Source organism: Larus michahellis, chromosome 3, assembly GCF_964199755.1.
Source record: "Larus michahellis chromosome 3, bLarMic1.1, whole genome shotgun sequence".
NCBI lineage: Eukaryota > Metazoa > Chordata > Aves > Charadriiformes > Laridae > Larus > Larus michahellis.
The window spans coordinates 38,493,508-38,513,602 of record NC_133898.1 but is presented as its reverse complement, the minus strand read 5'-3'; the positions used below and the strand labels follow the sequence as shown (position 1 = coordinate 38,513,602).

The window sequence follows — 20,095 nt, the reverse complement described above, 5'->3', positions numbered from 1 at the left end:
AAGCAGAGCAAAGTGAAACTTCAATGTGTATGGTACATGCAGAGCTGCAGTAAGTGTACAACGGCAAAATGTTCAAGGGAGACTAAGGCACTGCAGTTTGCAACTCCTTGCTGCTCTGTTCAAGGCTCGTTCAAAAGATCCATGCATATTTGTGGCTGAAAAGCAACCATAAGGAACTGAAGGTAGAAGTGGAAAAAAGAAAAGACGAATTAACAATTTGAAAACCACCTTGTGATCCTGAATCGCTGCTAAGAAACACAACTTAAAAGAAGGCAGATCTTTTTTCAATCAAACTAGACTCAGCTAAAATAAAAGCTAGCAAATGAAATGTTAGATGCAGAGTTTTCACGCTTCTGAGAGGCTCCTAACGCTCTGAAATGGAATACAACTCTGGTTTCTCTCTGTGAAATCTTAATTCTCCGTGCTTAATAAGGCAGGTCTGTGAAGCTGGTGCCTCTTTCTTCTTTTGCTTTATTAGAATCTTTCAAAATGTGAGCATATAAACACAAGGCAAAATATGTACTTCAATGCCTTTATCGTTCAGGGCTTTTAAGCTTAATAATTACACAAAATGACCCTTTATATCTGTCTGACTTCCTCCAGTAGGCACTACTAGCGGCATAATGAACAGATTAATGAGAACCCTCAGTTTATTTTTGTGAAGTGAAACTTGAAATTGAGCTTAACAATGTAGCAATTTCCCTGACATCTCGCTTGAATATATTTCATCTTTGTATTGTATGAACGTGGCTACGCTGAGTTCGGCAACTCTGGAGGAGGCATTTGGATTTCACAGAGTTGCTGTGAAATTTGCTTCATGTAAAATAGGATGAACTACGGTCACAATATACTCTGTTTGACAGAAGAGGTACAAGAACAGTTTTGCTGTGAAATCAACTTCATGTAAAAGAGGAAAAAGTGTGGTCAAAATACCCTGTTCGACACAACAGGTACAAGGAACAGTTCCTTTTATCCTGTTCCAGCCCTCCAGGGGGGAGCTCAGGCATAAACCAGAATTAAGGATTATATAAAAATTAGGAAAAACGTTACTTTCTCATTCTAGGTGTGACAGGACAGTAGATGCATGCAATACTGATGGGAAGCAACAGAAAAAGCAATGTGAGCATAAAGGCAAAAAGCGGGCTGAGAAATATTTAATATGTTTTATTATGAGAGAAAGAAGCCCTGTGAAAGCGGTTAAGGAGAAGAATGATGGATGAAAATGAATGCAAGGGAATTCTAGAGATGGGATCACAGAGTGGAGGAACTATAGGAGGACAGGAGAAAAAAGCTGCTATGTTTGTGGCTAAGTATAAGGAACTACACATACACAGTACGTAACATGCCACGTGCAGTTACGACGAAACGTATTCACACACTTCAAATATTATGTCTATAGCAAAAGGAATAATCACATCGTGACAGAGATTAGCCTGGTTTCACAAAAGTATACCCAGAAAAAAAAAAAGTCCATAATTGAGTTTGCCACTAACATTGTGTAAAGTGGAAGTATTTTCTCACTTGAAGTCCTTAGACAACATGGAAAACACTCTTCTATACCTCTGAAAAGTGTTTTAGAACTGTTAAGTGCACAACCAAAATCTCTCTAGGTGTCCTTTACTTGTGATTTATCACCAAAGGAAATACAGCAGTTCCTGAAAACTGGAAATGCACATAGTACATCATAGGACAGAAATATGAAACACTGGACAAGAACAGTAAACATCAAAGTTAATAGCTATTATATAATAGAAAGATAATATGCAATGGAAATGTGAAATTAAGTTGTGAAGTTTTTAAACATTTATCATAACAGCAGTATACTCTGAATAACAAAGAAGAGTCCAGCAGGGAGAGAAAAAAAAAAGGGGGGGGGGGGGAAAAGATATAATGCAGTATGTTACAAACCTTCTGAAAACGAAGTCATGCCCTCCACAAGAAAATCATAAAACTGTCCCAAACCAGCAATATAGACAGTTGATACCAATTGCCTTAGAACTGACCATCAATAAACAATATTCATTGTCTCTCAAATTCTATCAACCAGGGTATTAGATCCTTTTTTCCTACTGGGGAATTGAACATGGTATCTCTGCTGCCAATGGATTAGATCCATTTCACAGAAACTACACAAGAGAACTTTAAAGAATGATAGCAAGTTGATAATCGTCATGACAGCCTGTTTCACATTTGTCTTTACAGGGTTTACTTTATCAAAAGTGTCATTATCTCTGAGGTCTGATCCTACTGGCCTTTGGTATTTTCTGTTTTTCATTTGACTTTCAGACTCTTTGTCAGCAAATTCTTCTAACGAGTGCAGGTTCAACACTAACACGCTCAAGCCCACTTACCATAAATGTTTTAAAAAATAGAACAGGACATGACTGTTTTTCATTACTGTCATACTGTGTAGAGAAAAACAGCTTATTGTGGAAAAGAAAAAAAAATAGCCCCCATAGAGCATTTGAAAATTGACAATTACACAACCAGTATGCAATAATTGCCTTCCACTTAGGGAAGATATGCAAGCTTCCCCTGTGAAGATAACAGACATCCAGTTTCTGTCTTCAGCCTTTTAAAACTGGGAGAAGAGGAGGGTAGGAGTATACTGTCAGTTCCTGGCTTTGAGCATTGAATTATTAATTTACACAAAATACTACATTAAAAATACCATTAAAACAACTCAAAGCAGCATACTGATAGTTTAAAGGGGAAGTTCACGCTTCAGTAGACTGCCAAAACCAATATATGCTATTTAAACATAATTTAATTTTCTTTCTCATCGTTTTGTTTGCCACTTACTGATCAAAGGTGTCTGTTGAGGTCTGTGCTACCTTTATGGTTCATCCTACCCCTTATGCCAGAGATTCAGCAAAATGATTTGGAGACCTCACAGGACACTCGCAAGACAGCACGTTAATGATTTGCACAAAGGATTGTAACTCCACAGAAAGACCGGGGAGACAGAAAGCCAGGCAGCAAACAGCAAAGGAAGCAACTCTTATCCACGTGTCTTTGAAGACAGGAAAGTAACTGGAGAATATTACTAGCAAAGTAAATTTTCTCATTGCAAGTATTCTGTGTCTTCAAATGTGAGCCCCTGTGAAATTTTCCTGAGTTTTAACTCCATCCACTTTCATTTGCTACTGCAGTGTATCATACACAGACAAGTGAGTTATTTTTCTGCAGTCTACTGCAGTATATTAAACACAGAACTAATGCTAGAAAGGGTAAACCGAGGATTTCAAAACCTTATCAACCACCTAGACTGCACTCACATCTCCCAAATTTTTAAGACAAAAAGACATAATTTGGAGTGTACTTTCTGGAAAAAATTAATCTTTCAGCCTAGCACAAATACACGTATAATGATTCTTAGTTGATTGTTATTCTGAGAGGTACTTGTAGTCAAACAGGCAATCACGGCAATATCTACTTCTCATTTTCTTAGACAAAGACACATAAGCCTAAGCGATAACAATTTTTATACCAATGCAGGATTAGTCCTTTTTGGGCTGGGATGTCCAAATATTCATCAAAAAAAATTAGGATTTGGCTGAGACAAAAAACAGCTGCAAAATTTGATCACGTTAGCAGAAGATTTGTTTCATTTCTTCCAGGTGAGAGAGGGGTGCGGGCATTCATAAACAAACAGAGAATGAAGAAATGAGGCTACTGTTGCTTCCACCCCATTCCACTGGAGTCTGGTTAAGGCAAATTGCTAAAAGCAGTAATCTTTAACTGTTTGCCTGAACCTAATGATAAGTCAAACCCAGGCACAGTGCACAAGTTTGATTCTTGCTTTTCCTTGGGGAGTGCCTGAATCTCTTGACTAAAATGCATTTAGAGGCAGATTTCTCTCTGATGGAGCCGTGCTGCTTGCATAAAATACCAATGTATTTCTGGTAAGGGGAAGGACAGAGACGGGGGGGAAATTAAAAAAATCTCTTGCATCCTGCAGGAGTATCTTTACCATTACACTATGATGGTAAACCAGAGAAACTGTATCACCTGCGCTTTACTACAGCATCTGCTAATTTTGGTTAAAATCCAACTCTTCATCTCCTGGTGTTAAAATTAAATAAAGTGAAGCTTGTTTGTTTTTATGGCAAAAAATTCATGTTTTCAATTTGTTTTGAGATGCCTTTTTTTTTTAAAACTTATAGAAACCAGACCAAAAAGTCAGGATCTTCGCATATTCCTACCAGTGACTGGTTCAATTTTCTCTTCTTCATTAAGATGTCTCCATCACCATATTGAAACCTTGCCTAACAATGAGGGCCTTCAGTCAGTGCATGAGTCACTGAATGGTGATGTCTATTCCATTCTACATTCAACAGATTTTGAGCACTAATAGCATGGCTTTTTGAGTTGTAGTACCATACATTTCAGTATTTTTCAGTAAAATAAGTGGTCTAGCTCTGACTATATGCAATTATGATCCTCTGTACTTTACAGACCAGTCCTAACATTTGTAGCATTTGGCTTTTATATAGTATTTAATATATTTATTTTACGTATTTAATACATATAAATATAAAACATATAAATATATTATTGTACATATTTATTTTTCCGTACTATACATATACATATGATGTAGTATTTAGAGTTATCAAGATGCCATTATGATCAGAGTAATTCTTGAGCTGAAGTCACTTCACCATTTCTGCAAATCCTACTTGAAAAGAAAATTAAACATATTTAAAGGGTTTTCTTTTCTGTGGTAGGGTGACCACAAAAAAAAAAAAAAATCAACCTGCCCAATTTGCTGATCATAAAGGGCAAGAGATTTCAATTGAAATGAAAAAAATCTGTCAAATGCAAAGAAATCACCTGAAAATTGATGGGGGAGTGTGGAGGGCCACAAACCTTTCATTTTATCTCGGTTACGGATCATACAGTACTTAAATGTAACTGCAGAGGACAGGAAACTTTCAAAGAAAAGTAAGATTTTTCAAATTGATGCTTTTTGTTTACAATCTTCTAGTCCTTGTTAAATCGAATTGTTCTCGAGTCCGCTAAGCTTTTGTAATTGTAAGCTTCAGGACCTGGTTGTTCTATTTGTTTAGAGCAGATAGTTGCAGACAGTGCTTGGACACTGTTTAAGTCTGTAGACTTTAAGATTAAAGACTGGGATTTTGCTAGCTGGATGCATGTCTGTCAGAGCAAGAAGTGAGGCAAAATACATTTTTCTATTTCACATGAAAATAGTTCCTGCAGCCACCGCTTTGAGAATTTCCAGAGCACCTCTGTTCTGAATCAAGATCTTGAAGTATACCTTGAGAAGGCAGCTATCTTTATTTCAGGGATGCACCTACACTTGTCCAAGGTTAAGGCTTTACAAAAAAAAGAAAAGCATGGTTTGAACATGGTGAGTAGATACTTGAACTGGGCAGTCAACCAGCACACACTGTGCATACTTAAGCAAGTGCTTGTTTTTGACCGTTGTTATAGGCTATTAGTATCGACAGATACAAGGAAAAAGTGCAAAAAGATTCTGATTCTCTCCCTCTCTTTTTTGTGGTTTTAGCCTTTTAGCTTTTAGTTCTCCCACTGCTGGAGGCAGACAAAAAGATGAATTTTATCTATTATGCTGAGATGCTTTTGAGAATGAGTAAATCTTCTTTACTCTTTCTGCAGACCTGCAGGCAGAACGAACGCAGGTTTTCTGCTCATCAATCCCCTGCCCTTTACAGACAGTGAAAGGACGTGTCAAGTTCTCCTTCACCAACACATCTAGACTGCATTGTAACATGTTTGAATTGCACTATTTGTTAAGAGGTGGAATATAAACTTTAGGAAAATGTGTATCCACAGCATTGCTAGAAAGGACTGAATAACTCTCGACTGATGTGACAAACCGAGATACATCTCTGAATTTGTAAAATCAATTTGGTTTTGGTTGGCACAAGTACAGGCTAGGTGAGGGCTGTCCCCGTATGAGCTGATGACTTAAATTTTGTCCCAGGAAAGAAAGCATACCTTGTGGAAAAATGACTTGGGGAAAAGGAGAGAAGTAACATTTTTGTAAGTCTGAGCTTCCCCAGGGATCAGCCAGGAGATCATGTCCTATCAATATTCACTGAATGCTAAGCAGACCTGGCTTCTGGATATGTAACATACAAATTTGCAGCCTATATTTTCAGTCCCATGAGAAATATCTGGGTCATTCTTTACTTGGAATTAGAACTATGAAATAGTTTAAGAAGGCTATCAACACTGAGTTACTCTTCCATACTAGAAGAATGTGTTTTATCAGCAGACCCAACAATAACAGAGCCCATGGAGAGTATACCTGTGGAGAGTATTCATGTCCGATTTCTCCTGACCAAAGCATAGAAATTAAAATGAAACAATATTTCTCTCTTTTTAAGAAGCATGTTTTTTCTATGGAAACGTCCTGTTCAAAAGCACAGTGGTCAGTGCACATAGTTGAGGTACTCTACTTTTGAACAAAGTCAAGCTTAGGTAAGTGGTTGATCTGTTATAGTCTGGTACCCACCCTCACTCTCCCCATTCCCTTCAAATATCATACAATGCTTTTATGTACTTTGATAAGTGTAAAATGCATTTGATTAAGAAAATGCTTTACCAACCCTGCTCTCTTTCTGCTCCTACCATGTTTCTCCAGGAGGGGTGATTTGACACCAGGGTCACAATAAACACACGAACACCAGAGGAACATGGTTTAACTTTCAGCAATCACAAAACCAAGGGTATGGTAGGCAGGCTGTTTCTGAGAATGAACAACCAAACTGGTTGTTTGAAGATCCAGTACCGATGTGGATCTTCAGAACTTGATTCTGGCTTGAAAGTCTAGATGTTCAGCCACACTAGAAGCTGCTATCTCCTAAAGTAATATTTACAAGGACCTAGAGTCAGTAATCTACAGGTTATGTAATGATCGTTCTTTTCACAGTCAAAAAGTTACCCATGTAAGTATTAAGTAAAAGGATTTTTTAAAAAAAGGAGTTTTCCAGTTCTGACTTTGTGCAAATAAGTGGAAAAAGTTAAAACTCACTTGCAGGAAATTTTTGTGCGATCAGCCACCATAGTCCACTGCTGCTGATTCGTTGAAACCTCAATGTAGTAGCTGTAGCTCCGATCATCACAGTCCCAAAGTAGCAACCTAAGTATGAAGAAGTTGTTGAGAGATAAGTAAAATAAGCATTAAACCAAGCTGTTTAATTTTTTCAGTCCTTCATTTCCTCCTCTTAATCGTTTTTAAATTTAGCTGTTTCTTTTGGAATGTGCCCCTAACACTGAACAAGATCTTTACTGTTTCTGTCATCTCAAACTTGGGTGTCTCTATTCCTACTATCCTAAGGCCACTAATAGACTTACTGGCTTATAATAACCACTTTAATAACATTAATCTATTACACTTATCCAATTACTTTTAATTTATTTGAAAGTCAATAAATTAACTAATTTATTTGGCATGTGGCATTGCCTGCTTTAAACCTAAATCAAAGATCTGTGTGGAAAGGTCAGTTTAAGAGGTGAAATAAAAAAGATTCTGGTGACTAAAAAAGATTGTACTGTCTTCTTAACTGTATTATCTTTTTTTTTTTGTAAATATGTCAGAAATATTTTTTATAAAAGCAAATAGGAAAATGGGAATTACCAGTCCTAGTTCATCATATTATGAGGAAATAGGCACTGAATTGTTGACCAAATTGCTAAAAAGACAGAAGAAAAAGAAAAAAAAAAATAGAGGTCTCAAGGATTCATTCCGTACTCATTCTCAAAAAACATCCGGCAAATGTTGTATCCTCTCTACTCCTTCTCTTTATATGGAGATTATCTTCCTGTTTGAAGAGATAGTTGACACTTCAACATCGTTCCTCAATTTCATTTTATTTCTAAGGATGTGTATTAACCATAACCAAGAACCTTGCCCCTCTTCTTTCCCCCTCACTGAATGGGGTTGAAATATGCGTACTTAAGAAAAATACCCAGCACAGAATGCCTTCTTTAGCAAAAAACCACACAAAATATCTATCCAGCATGTTTGTGAACCAATATGGGGCATCATTTTTTTCCAATGAAGCATCCACAAATGACAAGAGGGTATTGTGTGATTTACACAACTGAAAGGAGCTATGGACTGGCCAAGAACAGAGGCAGACATTCCTGCAATTTCTTCTTTAGACGCAGTTAAATAAATGCTGTCCATATTTCAACTAATAGATGTGGTTTTGCGTGCATTTTACATAAAACTGTTGGCTGGTGTCATTCCACTGATGAGGAGGGTACAGTTTAGAAAAATTAACTGCTGTTCTTACTGTTTTCATATAAACTCAATGGCAAATGGGATATCAAAAAGAAAATTTCAAAAATCTTTTCTATTTGAGTTTGAGGAGACTGGAGGCAGTTTTTGAATAGTGATATTCTAAGTGAACAATCCACACATTATGTCATGGAAATTTATGTTTTGCTGATCTTGCGTTTGTCTTATTCTCTGAACCATTACTCAATACACCAATGGAAAATAAATACTCTGCTGCAATATCTTGTCTGTTAGCAACTGCTGCTGTCTCTTGACCCTCACGTTCTTGTCAAAGTTAGCTAAGCTAACACTTACTAGGATTACTGCTTAAATCAGACTATTTGTTACAGAAGCAAATGAACCTGCTGCAGTCAAATAAACAAAGCACAGTCAGCTATCCAAAATAGCTATAACTGCAATGATGACCTAGATGATCGTTGTCGGTCTTCTCCAAGTGAAATATTCTATTCTATTTCATATGAGAATCACTAAAGTGACACATCCAGAGAACTGCGAAAGCCAGGTAATACAGCTAAGCTGGGTTCTTTCTCCAGCTGTGAGGAAGAACTTCCACAGATCCACGTTTTTCAAAGTGCAATAGATAAGGATCCATTGATTGTCAATGAAAATAGCTGAGACGTATATAAAAAGAAAAGGAACCTGTGACACACTACAGACTTTCCCAAGCACAGAGCTTCAAGCTGTCTCTCTTTAATCATCGTTCAGAAGAGTGCCCAAGTTTTATAATATAAATTCCTTTCTTCCAGTTCTGAAAGTCTTTTTCCTTTCAGTTGCTACCTCTGCTGAGTGAAATAACTGCAAAAATTATTGCTCACTTTTAACATTAAAAAAACCCAATACTGCTAGAGGGGGAAAATGACCTAGCCAGTTGCCAAATGCAGAATCCTTCCTCTTAGAGAGAGAAGGTGTCCCAAGCAGAACATGGACTGTCTTCACAATTTGGTTATTAAGGACACATGTGTCTGTATCTTTGCCCTAAAAAAAAAAAAAAAAAAATCAGTGCTATTACCTTCTTTTCAAACCAATCTAGTTTAGCTCTTTATTCCCCGCTTTGGAAACCCAGCATTCAAAGTGGAATCGGGTCTACTGGACAAGCAGATTTCAAATAAACTCCCTAGGTGCTCTCAACTGAACCCACCTCATTATCAAAAATAATAAGCTATCAAAATAGCTTTAGGAAGGTAAAATAAAACACTTTAAACAGAAGCCTTTTAGCACATATTAATACTGTCTATTTGCAAACTAAATAAACCTTAGACGTGACTTAGTAAAAAATAAAAATAGTTGCCTGTGGCATGATGAAAGAATTAAAAAAAGCCCCAAACACCCAAACAAAACCACCGAACTCCAAACCCTCTCCCTTGCCTTCATCAGATCCTCCCCGTTCTGCTTTTCTATAGCTTGAAGGTCTCCAAACACTGAAGAGACTGAATGAAACATTTTTTTGTTTCACGGGGCTTTTTTGGTGTTTTTTTGTTTGTTTGCTTTGTTTTAAAAAAAAGTTTATGGATTAAAATCATGGATTTGGTAACTACTAATAATCAACACATCCTGAACTGATTTAACATCTATATTTAAACCAAGTCATCTAAATAATAAAAAGAGGGAAAAGCAAAAACATACATAAATTTCTTTTCTTTTTAAAAGGCTATTAAAATATTGCTAATTATGCTTTTCAATAGGATCCTTTCATCACGGGGGCTCAGTGTTGTTTCCTTGATCCGTGTTTTCAAAGCTATGATCAAGAGTTTCAATATCAGAAGCACACTGGTGTCTGTAATTTCAACTAACAGTACTGTGATTAAAACACAACTGGCTCAGCTTTAGAGCAAAAGGCTAACAGGACATATGTATTCCTTTTAAGAATGTGTATAATTGCTGTCTCCCAAAACAACCTAGCCAAAGTTAAATAGGTTTTAAAAAGCATATGGCTTGGAATTATTACAAACCAAACAATGAGTGAATTAAAGTTGGCAGGATCTTTCCCCAAAGTGACTTAGTATGAATGCTAAATGTAGATTTTTGTTTCTTTGGGACTTGTGAAAGAAAATAAGTTCTTTCTTCACCTTCCTGCAGTAGCTTTTTTAGGAGAGGCTGGGGAGGGAGACTGACAACAGAACCTATTTGAAATTAATTCTGCATGAAATGCCTTTCTGGATAAGCACTGAAAAACTTTCAGGTGATTACATCAATATTCACCAACGCGCACTGGGCACAAGGGCCACTTCTTATGCCAGGTACAGTAATCTTTAAAACACATTCCAGGCAAACTACCAGGCTAAACTTTTGTAGAGAAGCGATGTTTTGCTAAGATGGATATTAAATGACAGGAAGGAGAATATTTCACTTTAAAAGTCAAAAGTATACTCATTGGCAGTACATCTGTTTATAGCAAAATTGCCCATGTTCTTAGGACTTTCCATATTAGAATAAAAAGCTAAATTAGCTCTTGTTCATAAATCTTACCCTCAGGATTGAGAAGGAAAAGTGAAATGAAGCTTTACCCAGCTCACTCCCTGCAACATTGTGAGATTTAAACAGATTTCTCATATGCTACTTCTTTGGGTATCTAAAGTTTAAGCCTGTTAATCATTTAATATGGTACTGTTGTTTACATCACATGTTGAAAATGCCTCATCTTATAAAATAAAAGCTTTTCAAATATAAATAAAATTTCATACAAGAGGTGTGAGAACCTGATGATATTGGTCACGTGGTACAACAAAAGACGCTGCAGTACTTTTTAAACAGCATTTCCCTAAGTGTCATGTGTTTCCCTAGGATTGATTGATTGTTCTGCCTTTATATAAGCATTTTTTGTGCTGTCTCTGCTTGCTTTTATTCCTAGATTTCTGAAAAAGAGATTGTCACTGTTTAGTTCAGGCTGCATTATAATTACATATGCTCAAGGCATTAGCAGAATACCAAACAATAATAGTCATGCACCTGACAGGATGATACCCGCTTCCTGAACGCTATAAAGTCAGTAGTTACCACATACATTATAAGTGATAGTACTGTGTTCATAAACTACTTGCATACTTATAGAAACCCAAAAGACAGAAATTAAAACATGAGGTAGTGACACTTGTTGACCGATGGCGGAAAAAGAAAGAAAACCCAAAACTGTATGGAAAGAGTATTTTTATACAATTGTCTTTGCATTTTTGCCTCTGGTTGTCTACATGCCCTTTCATTTTGTACAGATAGTTATGTTTCAGTAGTTAACTTGCAGGAAACCAATCTTTCTTCAGGATCCTACAAAGGAGACAAAATTCCTGCATATTTGCTATGTGCTTATATGATCATTTGTTCTGAGTTATGATTTCATTCTCAAGTCAGGCAAGCACAGAAAATGAGCAGCAAAGAAAGAAAAACTTCATAGGCAGAAGTGGTATGGAAAATTAGAAAGCATAAGAGATGTATATGATGGTGGCATAAACAAACAGAAAACACATTAAAGCTAACTGATACTGTTTGTTAATTTAAGAATTACACTGAATATGAAAAGCAAAACAGTTGGCTATCACCTATTTGTATTAGCAATAAAGTCTTCAAGTAAATTAAACTGGGATAAGTGGTTAATCTACTTTTACAAAGATGCAAAATATTTATTTTTCTTTTTAACATGAAACCCACTATGGTACAGAAGAATTCCGTCTCCCTCCACTACATGCACTATAACAAATCCTCTTCTGTATGTTTTGTTGGGGTTTTTTTTCCTTTCTTTTTTTGGAAATTCATAGAAAAAAAACCCCAAGTATGAGTTATCAGCCAAAGATTGTAGCATAATAGTATTATATTTCAATTCCAGATAAATGCAGGGAAAGTTAGACAGAGAGCTATTGTAATATATCAGTATTTTCAATATTAAAGTTTTAGCCATTTAAAAGTTAAATTATGTTTACCGTGTTAAACATACCAATTGCTGTCTTTCTGTTCCTAGTTAAATATAATAGTTTTTCTGTCATTGATAAGGGCCTTTTCAGAGAGGAAAAATAGCAAGGTTATTTTCTGTCCAGACAGGCAAAAATGTGGAAAAACTACCTAAAGTAATATATTTTCTCTGTTAACTATTCCAAGTATCTTGTAAGCTGTTCCATGTAGAATCACAGAATCATAGAATCACCTAGGTTGGAAGGGACCTCTCAGATCACCTAGTCCAACCATCAACCCTAACTCTGACAAAAACCATCGCTAAACTATATCTCTAAGCACTATGTCTACCTGTCTTTTAAATACCTCCAGGGATGGTGCCTCAACCACTTCCCTGGGGAGCCTGTTCCAATGCTTAATACCCCTTTCAGTATGAATTTTTTCCCCAATATCCAGTGTAAACCTCCCCGGCACAACTTGAGGCCGCTTCCTCTTGCCCTATCGCCTGTTACTTGGGAGAAGAGACCAACCCCCGCCTTGCTACACCCTCCTTTCATAGGGCTCTTAATAAAAGAATAAGCTTCTTCAATAAAAAAATGTTTTAATTTCTGTAATCTAAAAGACAATATTTAGTTACAATTATTTTAAAATAAAATGTTTTCTAGGTCTTTGGTAGTAGAAAAATATATTGAGCACAGACTATCATTACATCTGTTTCAGAATTTCTGAGTAAATTTCGATGTGGAATTCAAGAGTTCCAAATTTATATACAAATACTGAAGAAGCATTTGATATTAACAAGGTTTGAACATGGTCTCCCATAGCATCCCTGTAACCAAGTTGGGGTGTTACAGTTTAGATGGGTAGACTACAACACGGGTAAAAATTGGCTAGATTGTTTCGTTCAACACGCGGTTGACAGCTCATCATCCACTCAGAGACTGGATGCAAGAAGAGTTCCTCCAACCTGTTCTGGGACCTATCCTATTTAATATCTTCATCAATGACCTGGACAAGGAGATGGAATGAGCCCTCATCAAGCTTGCGAACGACAGCATACTGTGGGGTGCAATCAATACACTCGAGAGAAGGCTGCTATTCAGGAGAACTGATTGCCAGCCGCTGGGAAGACTAAGGACACAGGCAAAAAAGAATCTCATTAAATTCAACAAGATCAAAAGCAAAATCTTGTTCCTCATACAGACTGCAGTAGTACATGATACACAGTCTGGCTGGCTGTGCTAAAAAGGACATGGGAGTCGTATTGAACAGAAGATGCCATCAGTCGCCTGTGTGCCTTCTCAGTAATGAACGCTAGCAGCATATGGAGCTGTAGCAACAGGAACTGAGCCAGCAGAACAAGGGAAACAGATTATTCTCCTTTACTTGACACTTGTTAGATCACACTCACACTGCACCCCATTTTGGACCCAAATAAAACATTGACAGATCTAAGCACGTCCAGCAGAGGACCATCAAGATGATCAGGAGGTTGGAGCGCACACATCATGCAAGAGGCTGAGAAAATTGTCTTGTTTAGCCTAAGACGACTTGGGGTCGAGGAAGAACCTAACAGCACTTTCCAATACCTGAGGTTATCAAAAAGACTGAGCCACGCTCTTTACTGAGGTGCACAACATGAAAAACAAAAGACAACCGTCAAAAATTGAACCAGAACATTCCAGATGGACTAGAGATGCTGTGGAATTTCCTTCCTTGGAGGTTTTCAAGACACGACTGCACAAGCCTTGCGTCTTTCTTCATAGCTGACCCTCCTCTGAGGGACAGGCTGGGCTAGGTGTCGTCCTCAAGTCCCTTCCAACCTGAATGGTTCTAAGGTTCCTAGACAATGGAATGACTTTTGCAGAAAGCACGCATGCAGGATACGCTCCTCAAACATTCAGAGCTCCATTCATTTCTAATGCATATTTGAGTACCAAGAGCAGTTCTGCTTTTTTTTCATACTCGGAATTTAGTTGCCATGGTAACACAATCTGACTTGGAGGCTCTCTCCAGCGGTATTCTGATTTCTATGGACTAAAAGCAGCTACTACCCTTTTTTCGAAGGCTCTTATATTTACTTTCTCTGATACAAATATATTCAATGGCACATTCATGTCTCTGAACTTAAAAGATACGTACTTTAATTCCTAATTCTTCATTTAGAATCCAAACCCACAGGTCTAATGAGTCAGTTTCTGGGGGTAGAGCAATTCATGTCATTCTGCAGTCATGGTGTACAACCAGACTAAAGAAAATGCTCCTGGAAATTTTTTTCTATTATGTGGGAGGGTGAGATCAAGGGAGTTTTCAAGCAAGCAAACAGCAGGAAAACAGGCAATGAATACAGTTCAATTAGTTGCGGAAGATGTTCTGCTCAAAAAAAATCTCTTGCTTTCATTAAGATGAAATATTAAGAGCTTTTGCTCTAATCTATGTTTATATATAATTTAATTTCTGTACCAGTCACAGATTTCCTGGTGCTAAATGAAGAGACCATTGTCACCATCTTTAGCATTGCACGGTACAGGACATGTTCTAGACCATTGCGTGCCAAAGCTGTTGCTGCCACATAGTGAAACCTCAGTTCCCCACTCAAAGGGGCATCTTTCCCTTGGCTGGCTATTACCTGCAACAGACATGGCTGCAACTCAAAACACTTGTTCTTCTAGGCAGAACACGAAAAGGAAAAGATGACATAGTGCTAGCACTTCTGTCTCTAGGCAATGCAAGTAGTCTCCTCTGTCAGAAGATACCCTAGAAGATGATGTTTATTATTGTTTTCTTTTAAAGGCAAGCTGTTCATCTTGTTTGTACTATACACGCAGGAAAACTGGCAAAGAAAGTTGAGATTCTGACCCTATCATCTGCACAATGCAATACCACATAAATCATTAAGTGTTTATTAGTCTTAAATTATGTAATGTTTGGGGTTCTTTTTTAATCTGCTCTACACACTTGCTGATTATACAACTATCATTTCTTGGCAACCAAAACTCTAGTTCACCTAACACACTATTTAATAAAAAGACTAATTAAAAATCATCTGCTCAAGAATAAACACTAGCATAGTATTTAATATAGGAAAAGTCATCAATGTTTTGCACTGACTTGAAAACTGGTATGATTCACCAATTGAAAGATGGCAGAGAACAGTAAGAGAGGAAGACAGAGGCTATAAACTGGGAAACTATGCATTTAGATTCTCCTCTTACTCCTTTATGTGGACAAAGCTTCTGCTGCTACTTAAATTTAAGTTTAAAGTGGCATGAAAATGATGTAAGTACGTTTTCAATTACCTCTTAAGAAATCTGAGTACTGTGTCTTCCTGTTTTTCTACTTGAGACGCAATGCTTAACTGAACATTAAAAACACCAAACTCAAAAGCATAAAACATTGAGCATGGATGGCTGCCAACTACACTTATTCAACCTATTTCACACAGTGAGAACAATGCTGGACTTGCATTATGCATAACATCTATAGCTTGTAAACAGACAAAACAGTACTTTTATTAGGTTAGAGATGTGTCTGGCTGTCTGATTTTAAACTTTATCTTCAAAGAGCTATAACCATATGTGGCATAACAATGCCACAAGCCAAAATCAAAACACACAAAACAGAAATTGGCAGCTATAAAAGCTTTCAAGTCTCACTTGCTCGTCAGTCAGTTTGAAGAGGCAACTCCAACAGGTGGATGGCACTGAGCTCGCTCCTAGCAATACCTTCCTATGTGCATAGTCTCTGTTGAGAGCCAGTAGCTCACCTGGGGTTTCAGCCTTTGCTCACTGGTATTCTAACTTCAGAAACCTTTCCCTTTTTTTTCATTGTCACAGAGAATACAACTTAACTCCCTGACAACATATTCTAAATTTATAAAAAATAGGAAGCCATTAAGACGAGGTTTATGCCTGATTTTATAAAAGAAAAAAAAAAAAAAGCATTTACAGCCAGAGGATCTGAAGTTGGCAAGAACGTTTTTGTCTTCACCTGTGAACGAGCCCGTTCTCCAATCTATTTCCAAAGTTTCTACATTAGCCAAAAGTTTGTTCTTCATAGGTATACAGACATTCACTGTAGAAATAGCCCAATGAACTTCAATCCAGATCTAAACACATTCATTAATCCAACACTGTAAAGCAATTTTCAGGTTACTGTACCCTTATTATACACTCCTTGTTCAAGTAAGACCTGGTACTAATTGTATAGTGAAAAGGAAACGTGGCTGACTCAAGATGAGGGCTTTCTTCAATAAATATTTCTGTTTCCACAATGAGGTGGATATGAGGAACTGCATGCACTTTGACCACAAGTGAGGCTGCAATTAAATTTCTACTTTAATGTAAGTATATACCTTTAATCTTACAATTTGACTACTATTATTACGCCTCTGAAATATAATATTTTCTGGAATCACACTGCTGTATCTCAATATATAATTCACACATCTAATTCTCAACATGCCCATTATACTCAAGTAAGAAGACAAATGGCAACTACTAAACTAGTCCCCTAATTGCCGTCATTTCCAAATGTCATATATTCTAAAGAAAATAACTGTGCTCAGCAAAAGTTTCACTGCTGCTCTTAATTTAGAGAAAAATAATCCCTCTTACCGTATTGATCCGATCATGTAGGGTTGTGCTAGCTGTACAACAATAGCTCCACTCCCAAGCTGATGGCACGTGTACCCAGAATCCCAATCGTAGTTTTTTGTGTCTCCATTCAACAAGGCATTGCGACTGCGACTTACACCCTCAATCACACTGGCACAATCTGCAATTGTTGCAACATTTTCAGTGGGAACTGTGAAGTAAAAACACAAAGACAACAGACACACAGTCAGAAAACAGTTCAGATATCAATGATCTTTATTTCTGGCAAAGAACTGGAAACAAGAAAAAAAAAGGATGCAAGTATGAGCAACACAAGGAAATTTAACTCTTATTTAACATGAACCAAGTGGTACATATAATTTTTACAGCATTGATCCCAGAATAGCTTGGAAAATTAACAGATGGATTTCTGTCTTGGTGACATGAAAGCACTCTTAATACAAGTGGGGAAAAAAAAAAAATCTTGTCCAGCAAAACTTTTGAAATTTTCAAACAATTTCTTCCTGTTTTCATGATGAAACCTCCCCTTCCCCCCCAAAAAAAAAGAAGGGGGAAAAAGAAAGAGAGAGAGAGAGAGAGACTGATCTGGACCTCTGAGAAGTCAGGACTCAAAGTCTTCAAAACCAAGGCTTGAAGTCTCACAGCTCAGGAGACTATTCTCAACACATACCTCTTAGTACTTCTGACAGTCTGCCTGACTGTGATCAGAAATTGCACCCCAGACTTTAGAAAATGAAAATGCTTTTTAATACTTACAAAATCCTTCAATACAAGTATTGGACTACAAGAGGGAAGAAGGACTACAAGAGGTCTGCCACACAAATGGAACAGCAGGCACAGAAGTATTTCTTATTCAGTCAAGAGACAGGAAAAAGGTATGACTGAATGCTACAAAAAAGAAATTATAAATACCCCAATAGCAAAAGAAAAGAAACTACTTAGAACCCATCCTCTTGAAAAAATGAAGGCCAAAACTCAGGATAATGATTTTCCTCAGGAGATAATGATGGAATTATTCAGTACTTCCCTGCCCCGCCCCCCCTATGTTAATTTCATCAGAGATCTTTGCTGGATAATTCTTTTTTCTATCCTATATGCAGCCATAAAAAATGACAGCATGCAGTAGCCTGCTATGCCAAAGAAAGTCAAAGGTATTACTGCAGAATAGCAAATTTGTGTTCTTTCATTCACCTTAGATGCAGTTATTTGAATATTACAGGGGAAAATGAGCAAGTTAGGGAGCTCAAAGTATTTTCAAATTAGTAAAAGCCTTCCTGGGAAAATCACGACAAAAGGAAGGGACTTTCAGTAAAAAAACAAACAAACAAAAACCAACAAAACAAAACAAAACAAACAAACAAAAAAACCCCAACCCAAACCAAACCACTAAGACTTCAATTCTAGGCCAGTGCTAAACTACTACCTTGTGCTGCAACATCTATAATGAACTTTCACCTCTACAGCCCCTCTTGCTGTCAGTGTACACATCCAATACTGTACTCTATGTGTCAGCATCATCTAACTTCAGTTCTTCCTTCTCCCTGGTACATCCCAAACTGAACGCTCTAGCTTGGAAACTGCTGTTACAAACCAAATTAGATAGAGGATAATATAACCCTTTACTAGGCATTTTTAGAAGCAGGGGAACATCACATACTCGGCAATAAAAAAAAAAAAAAAAAAAAGGGTAATTTTGGGAGTTGTTATTCTTTAGCGAAGGACGTAACTCTAGTGTTGGTTTCTAAAAAACTTTCCAAGGAGAGGAACGTTCTTGTATTTACTTAGTCCTGCTTAATCTGATTTAAATCCAACAATAAGTAGTTTTCCCCTTCCTTTCAAATCAAACAGCATTCATAGTATAGTTAGAAATTGACATAATTTCAGCAATGTCATCAAAGATCAAGACAAGGGCAACTCCTCTGGGAGCACGCTGCAAGAAGGACATGTATTTTCTTGTGCATAGAGCATTTTTCCAGCACTGTTTTACAAGTGCTTCAACACTTTTTTTTGGAATCACCTATTATTTCCTTTTGTTAACATTTAACCAAGTATGGTACTTCCTTTCTGTTTGTATTCCAGAGAGAATCCCAAGCTTTTTGAAAGTCACCTTCCAACAAGATGACAGATGAACATTAAAAAAAAAGAAAAAGCTATTTAAGATGCTCTAGTCAAGTCCAGAACTTTCCTAAAAAGCTCAGTTTTCAGCCAACCTCCTCAACTTTTCGAACTCTATTCTTTCTCAATCAAAAAATTAATAAGGCTAAAATATGATGCTCTCTGAACACGTAAAAATCAAGGTTGCCTGTTGAGCTTTTGGGGTTTTTTTGAGAAAATGGTAAAAGCACTGATTGTTTTATCTAAATGATAACAAAAAGTCTTTCAGCACAGGTTGTATTTAATAAAAGCTAAGATTTTGCGTGTCAACCTCTGATAAAGGACAACCAATCTGTGTGGTAATGCAATTTAAGAGAGAGGAAAAAATTTTACCAAAAATTATCTGAATGACAATGATCAATTTAACAAAATTTCCAAATTCACAGCACCTCACACTAAACATTTTTGAGAATCAGAAAAAGAACAACAAATAAGCCAAAACAAAAATGGCACAAAAAAATTTGAGAATACAGAAGACATAAACCCAACACTTTTGAATTTTCACGAGAAAACAAATGATGTATAGTATAGATGCAAATGTACCATTTTAAGTCCACTGCACACTGATAACTACATACTTTTAATAATTGTCTGTAAAATATGTATTTAAAATACTACAACATTTGAAAATGGCTGAAATATGGGTGTGTGGAATTTCAGAGGTAATTTTAAGAGTTTCCAGCACCCAAGAAAGACATTATTTTCCATAAAGAGCTAGGATTCTGTGTTTTAAGTGTGCTAGTGGTGTCGAGCATTATCTTAAGAAAATCACCAACCAACCAAACTACCATAAAACACACAGGGGGGAAAAAAGTGCAAGCTTGTTGCCAAATAATAAACCAAGCTGTGGAAAAACAACAGTTTCTGAAAAATTTACTGCACTATTAAATGTACTATCATCTCTCTTTGCTCATAAAAAATTACTAAATCCACTGTATTATTATTCTAGAAACCTCTTGATTCCCTATTACTGAAAAGAGACATTCAGAAATTCCCAGATTCTTATGGGGAAGCAGGTGGTAGACATCAGAAGTACTTCACTGGGAACAATCTCCATAAAGCAAAGACTAACAATGCAAACTAAGAGCGCTGGCGTTGAAATAAAGTTTGCCTTGGCTTCCTTTTCTTCCCCTATTCCTTGGCAGTAAGGGAA

The 20,095-nt window shown here is 36.9% G+C and overlaps 1 protein-coding gene across 4 annotated transcripts in view; it reads right to left on the bottom strand.

The window, feature by feature from the left end:
• The window catches only part of BTBD9 (BTB domain containing 9), a 118,347-nt gene that overhangs the window by 18,002 nt on the left and 80,250 nt on the right, over positions 1–20,095 (bottom strand). For all 4 annotated transcript variants that reach the window (XM_074579719.1, XM_074579722.1, XM_074579721.1 and 1 more), the window contains exons 9-10: positions 16,789–16,978; positions 7,025–7,132 (exon numbers count right to left, since the gene is read on the bottom strand). In XM_074579719.1, the coding sequence (XP_074435820.1) occupies positions 7,025–7,132; positions 16,789–16,978 (298 nt within the window). The remainder of the gene's footprint in view (positions 1–7,024; positions 7,133–16,788; positions 16,979–20,095) is intronic.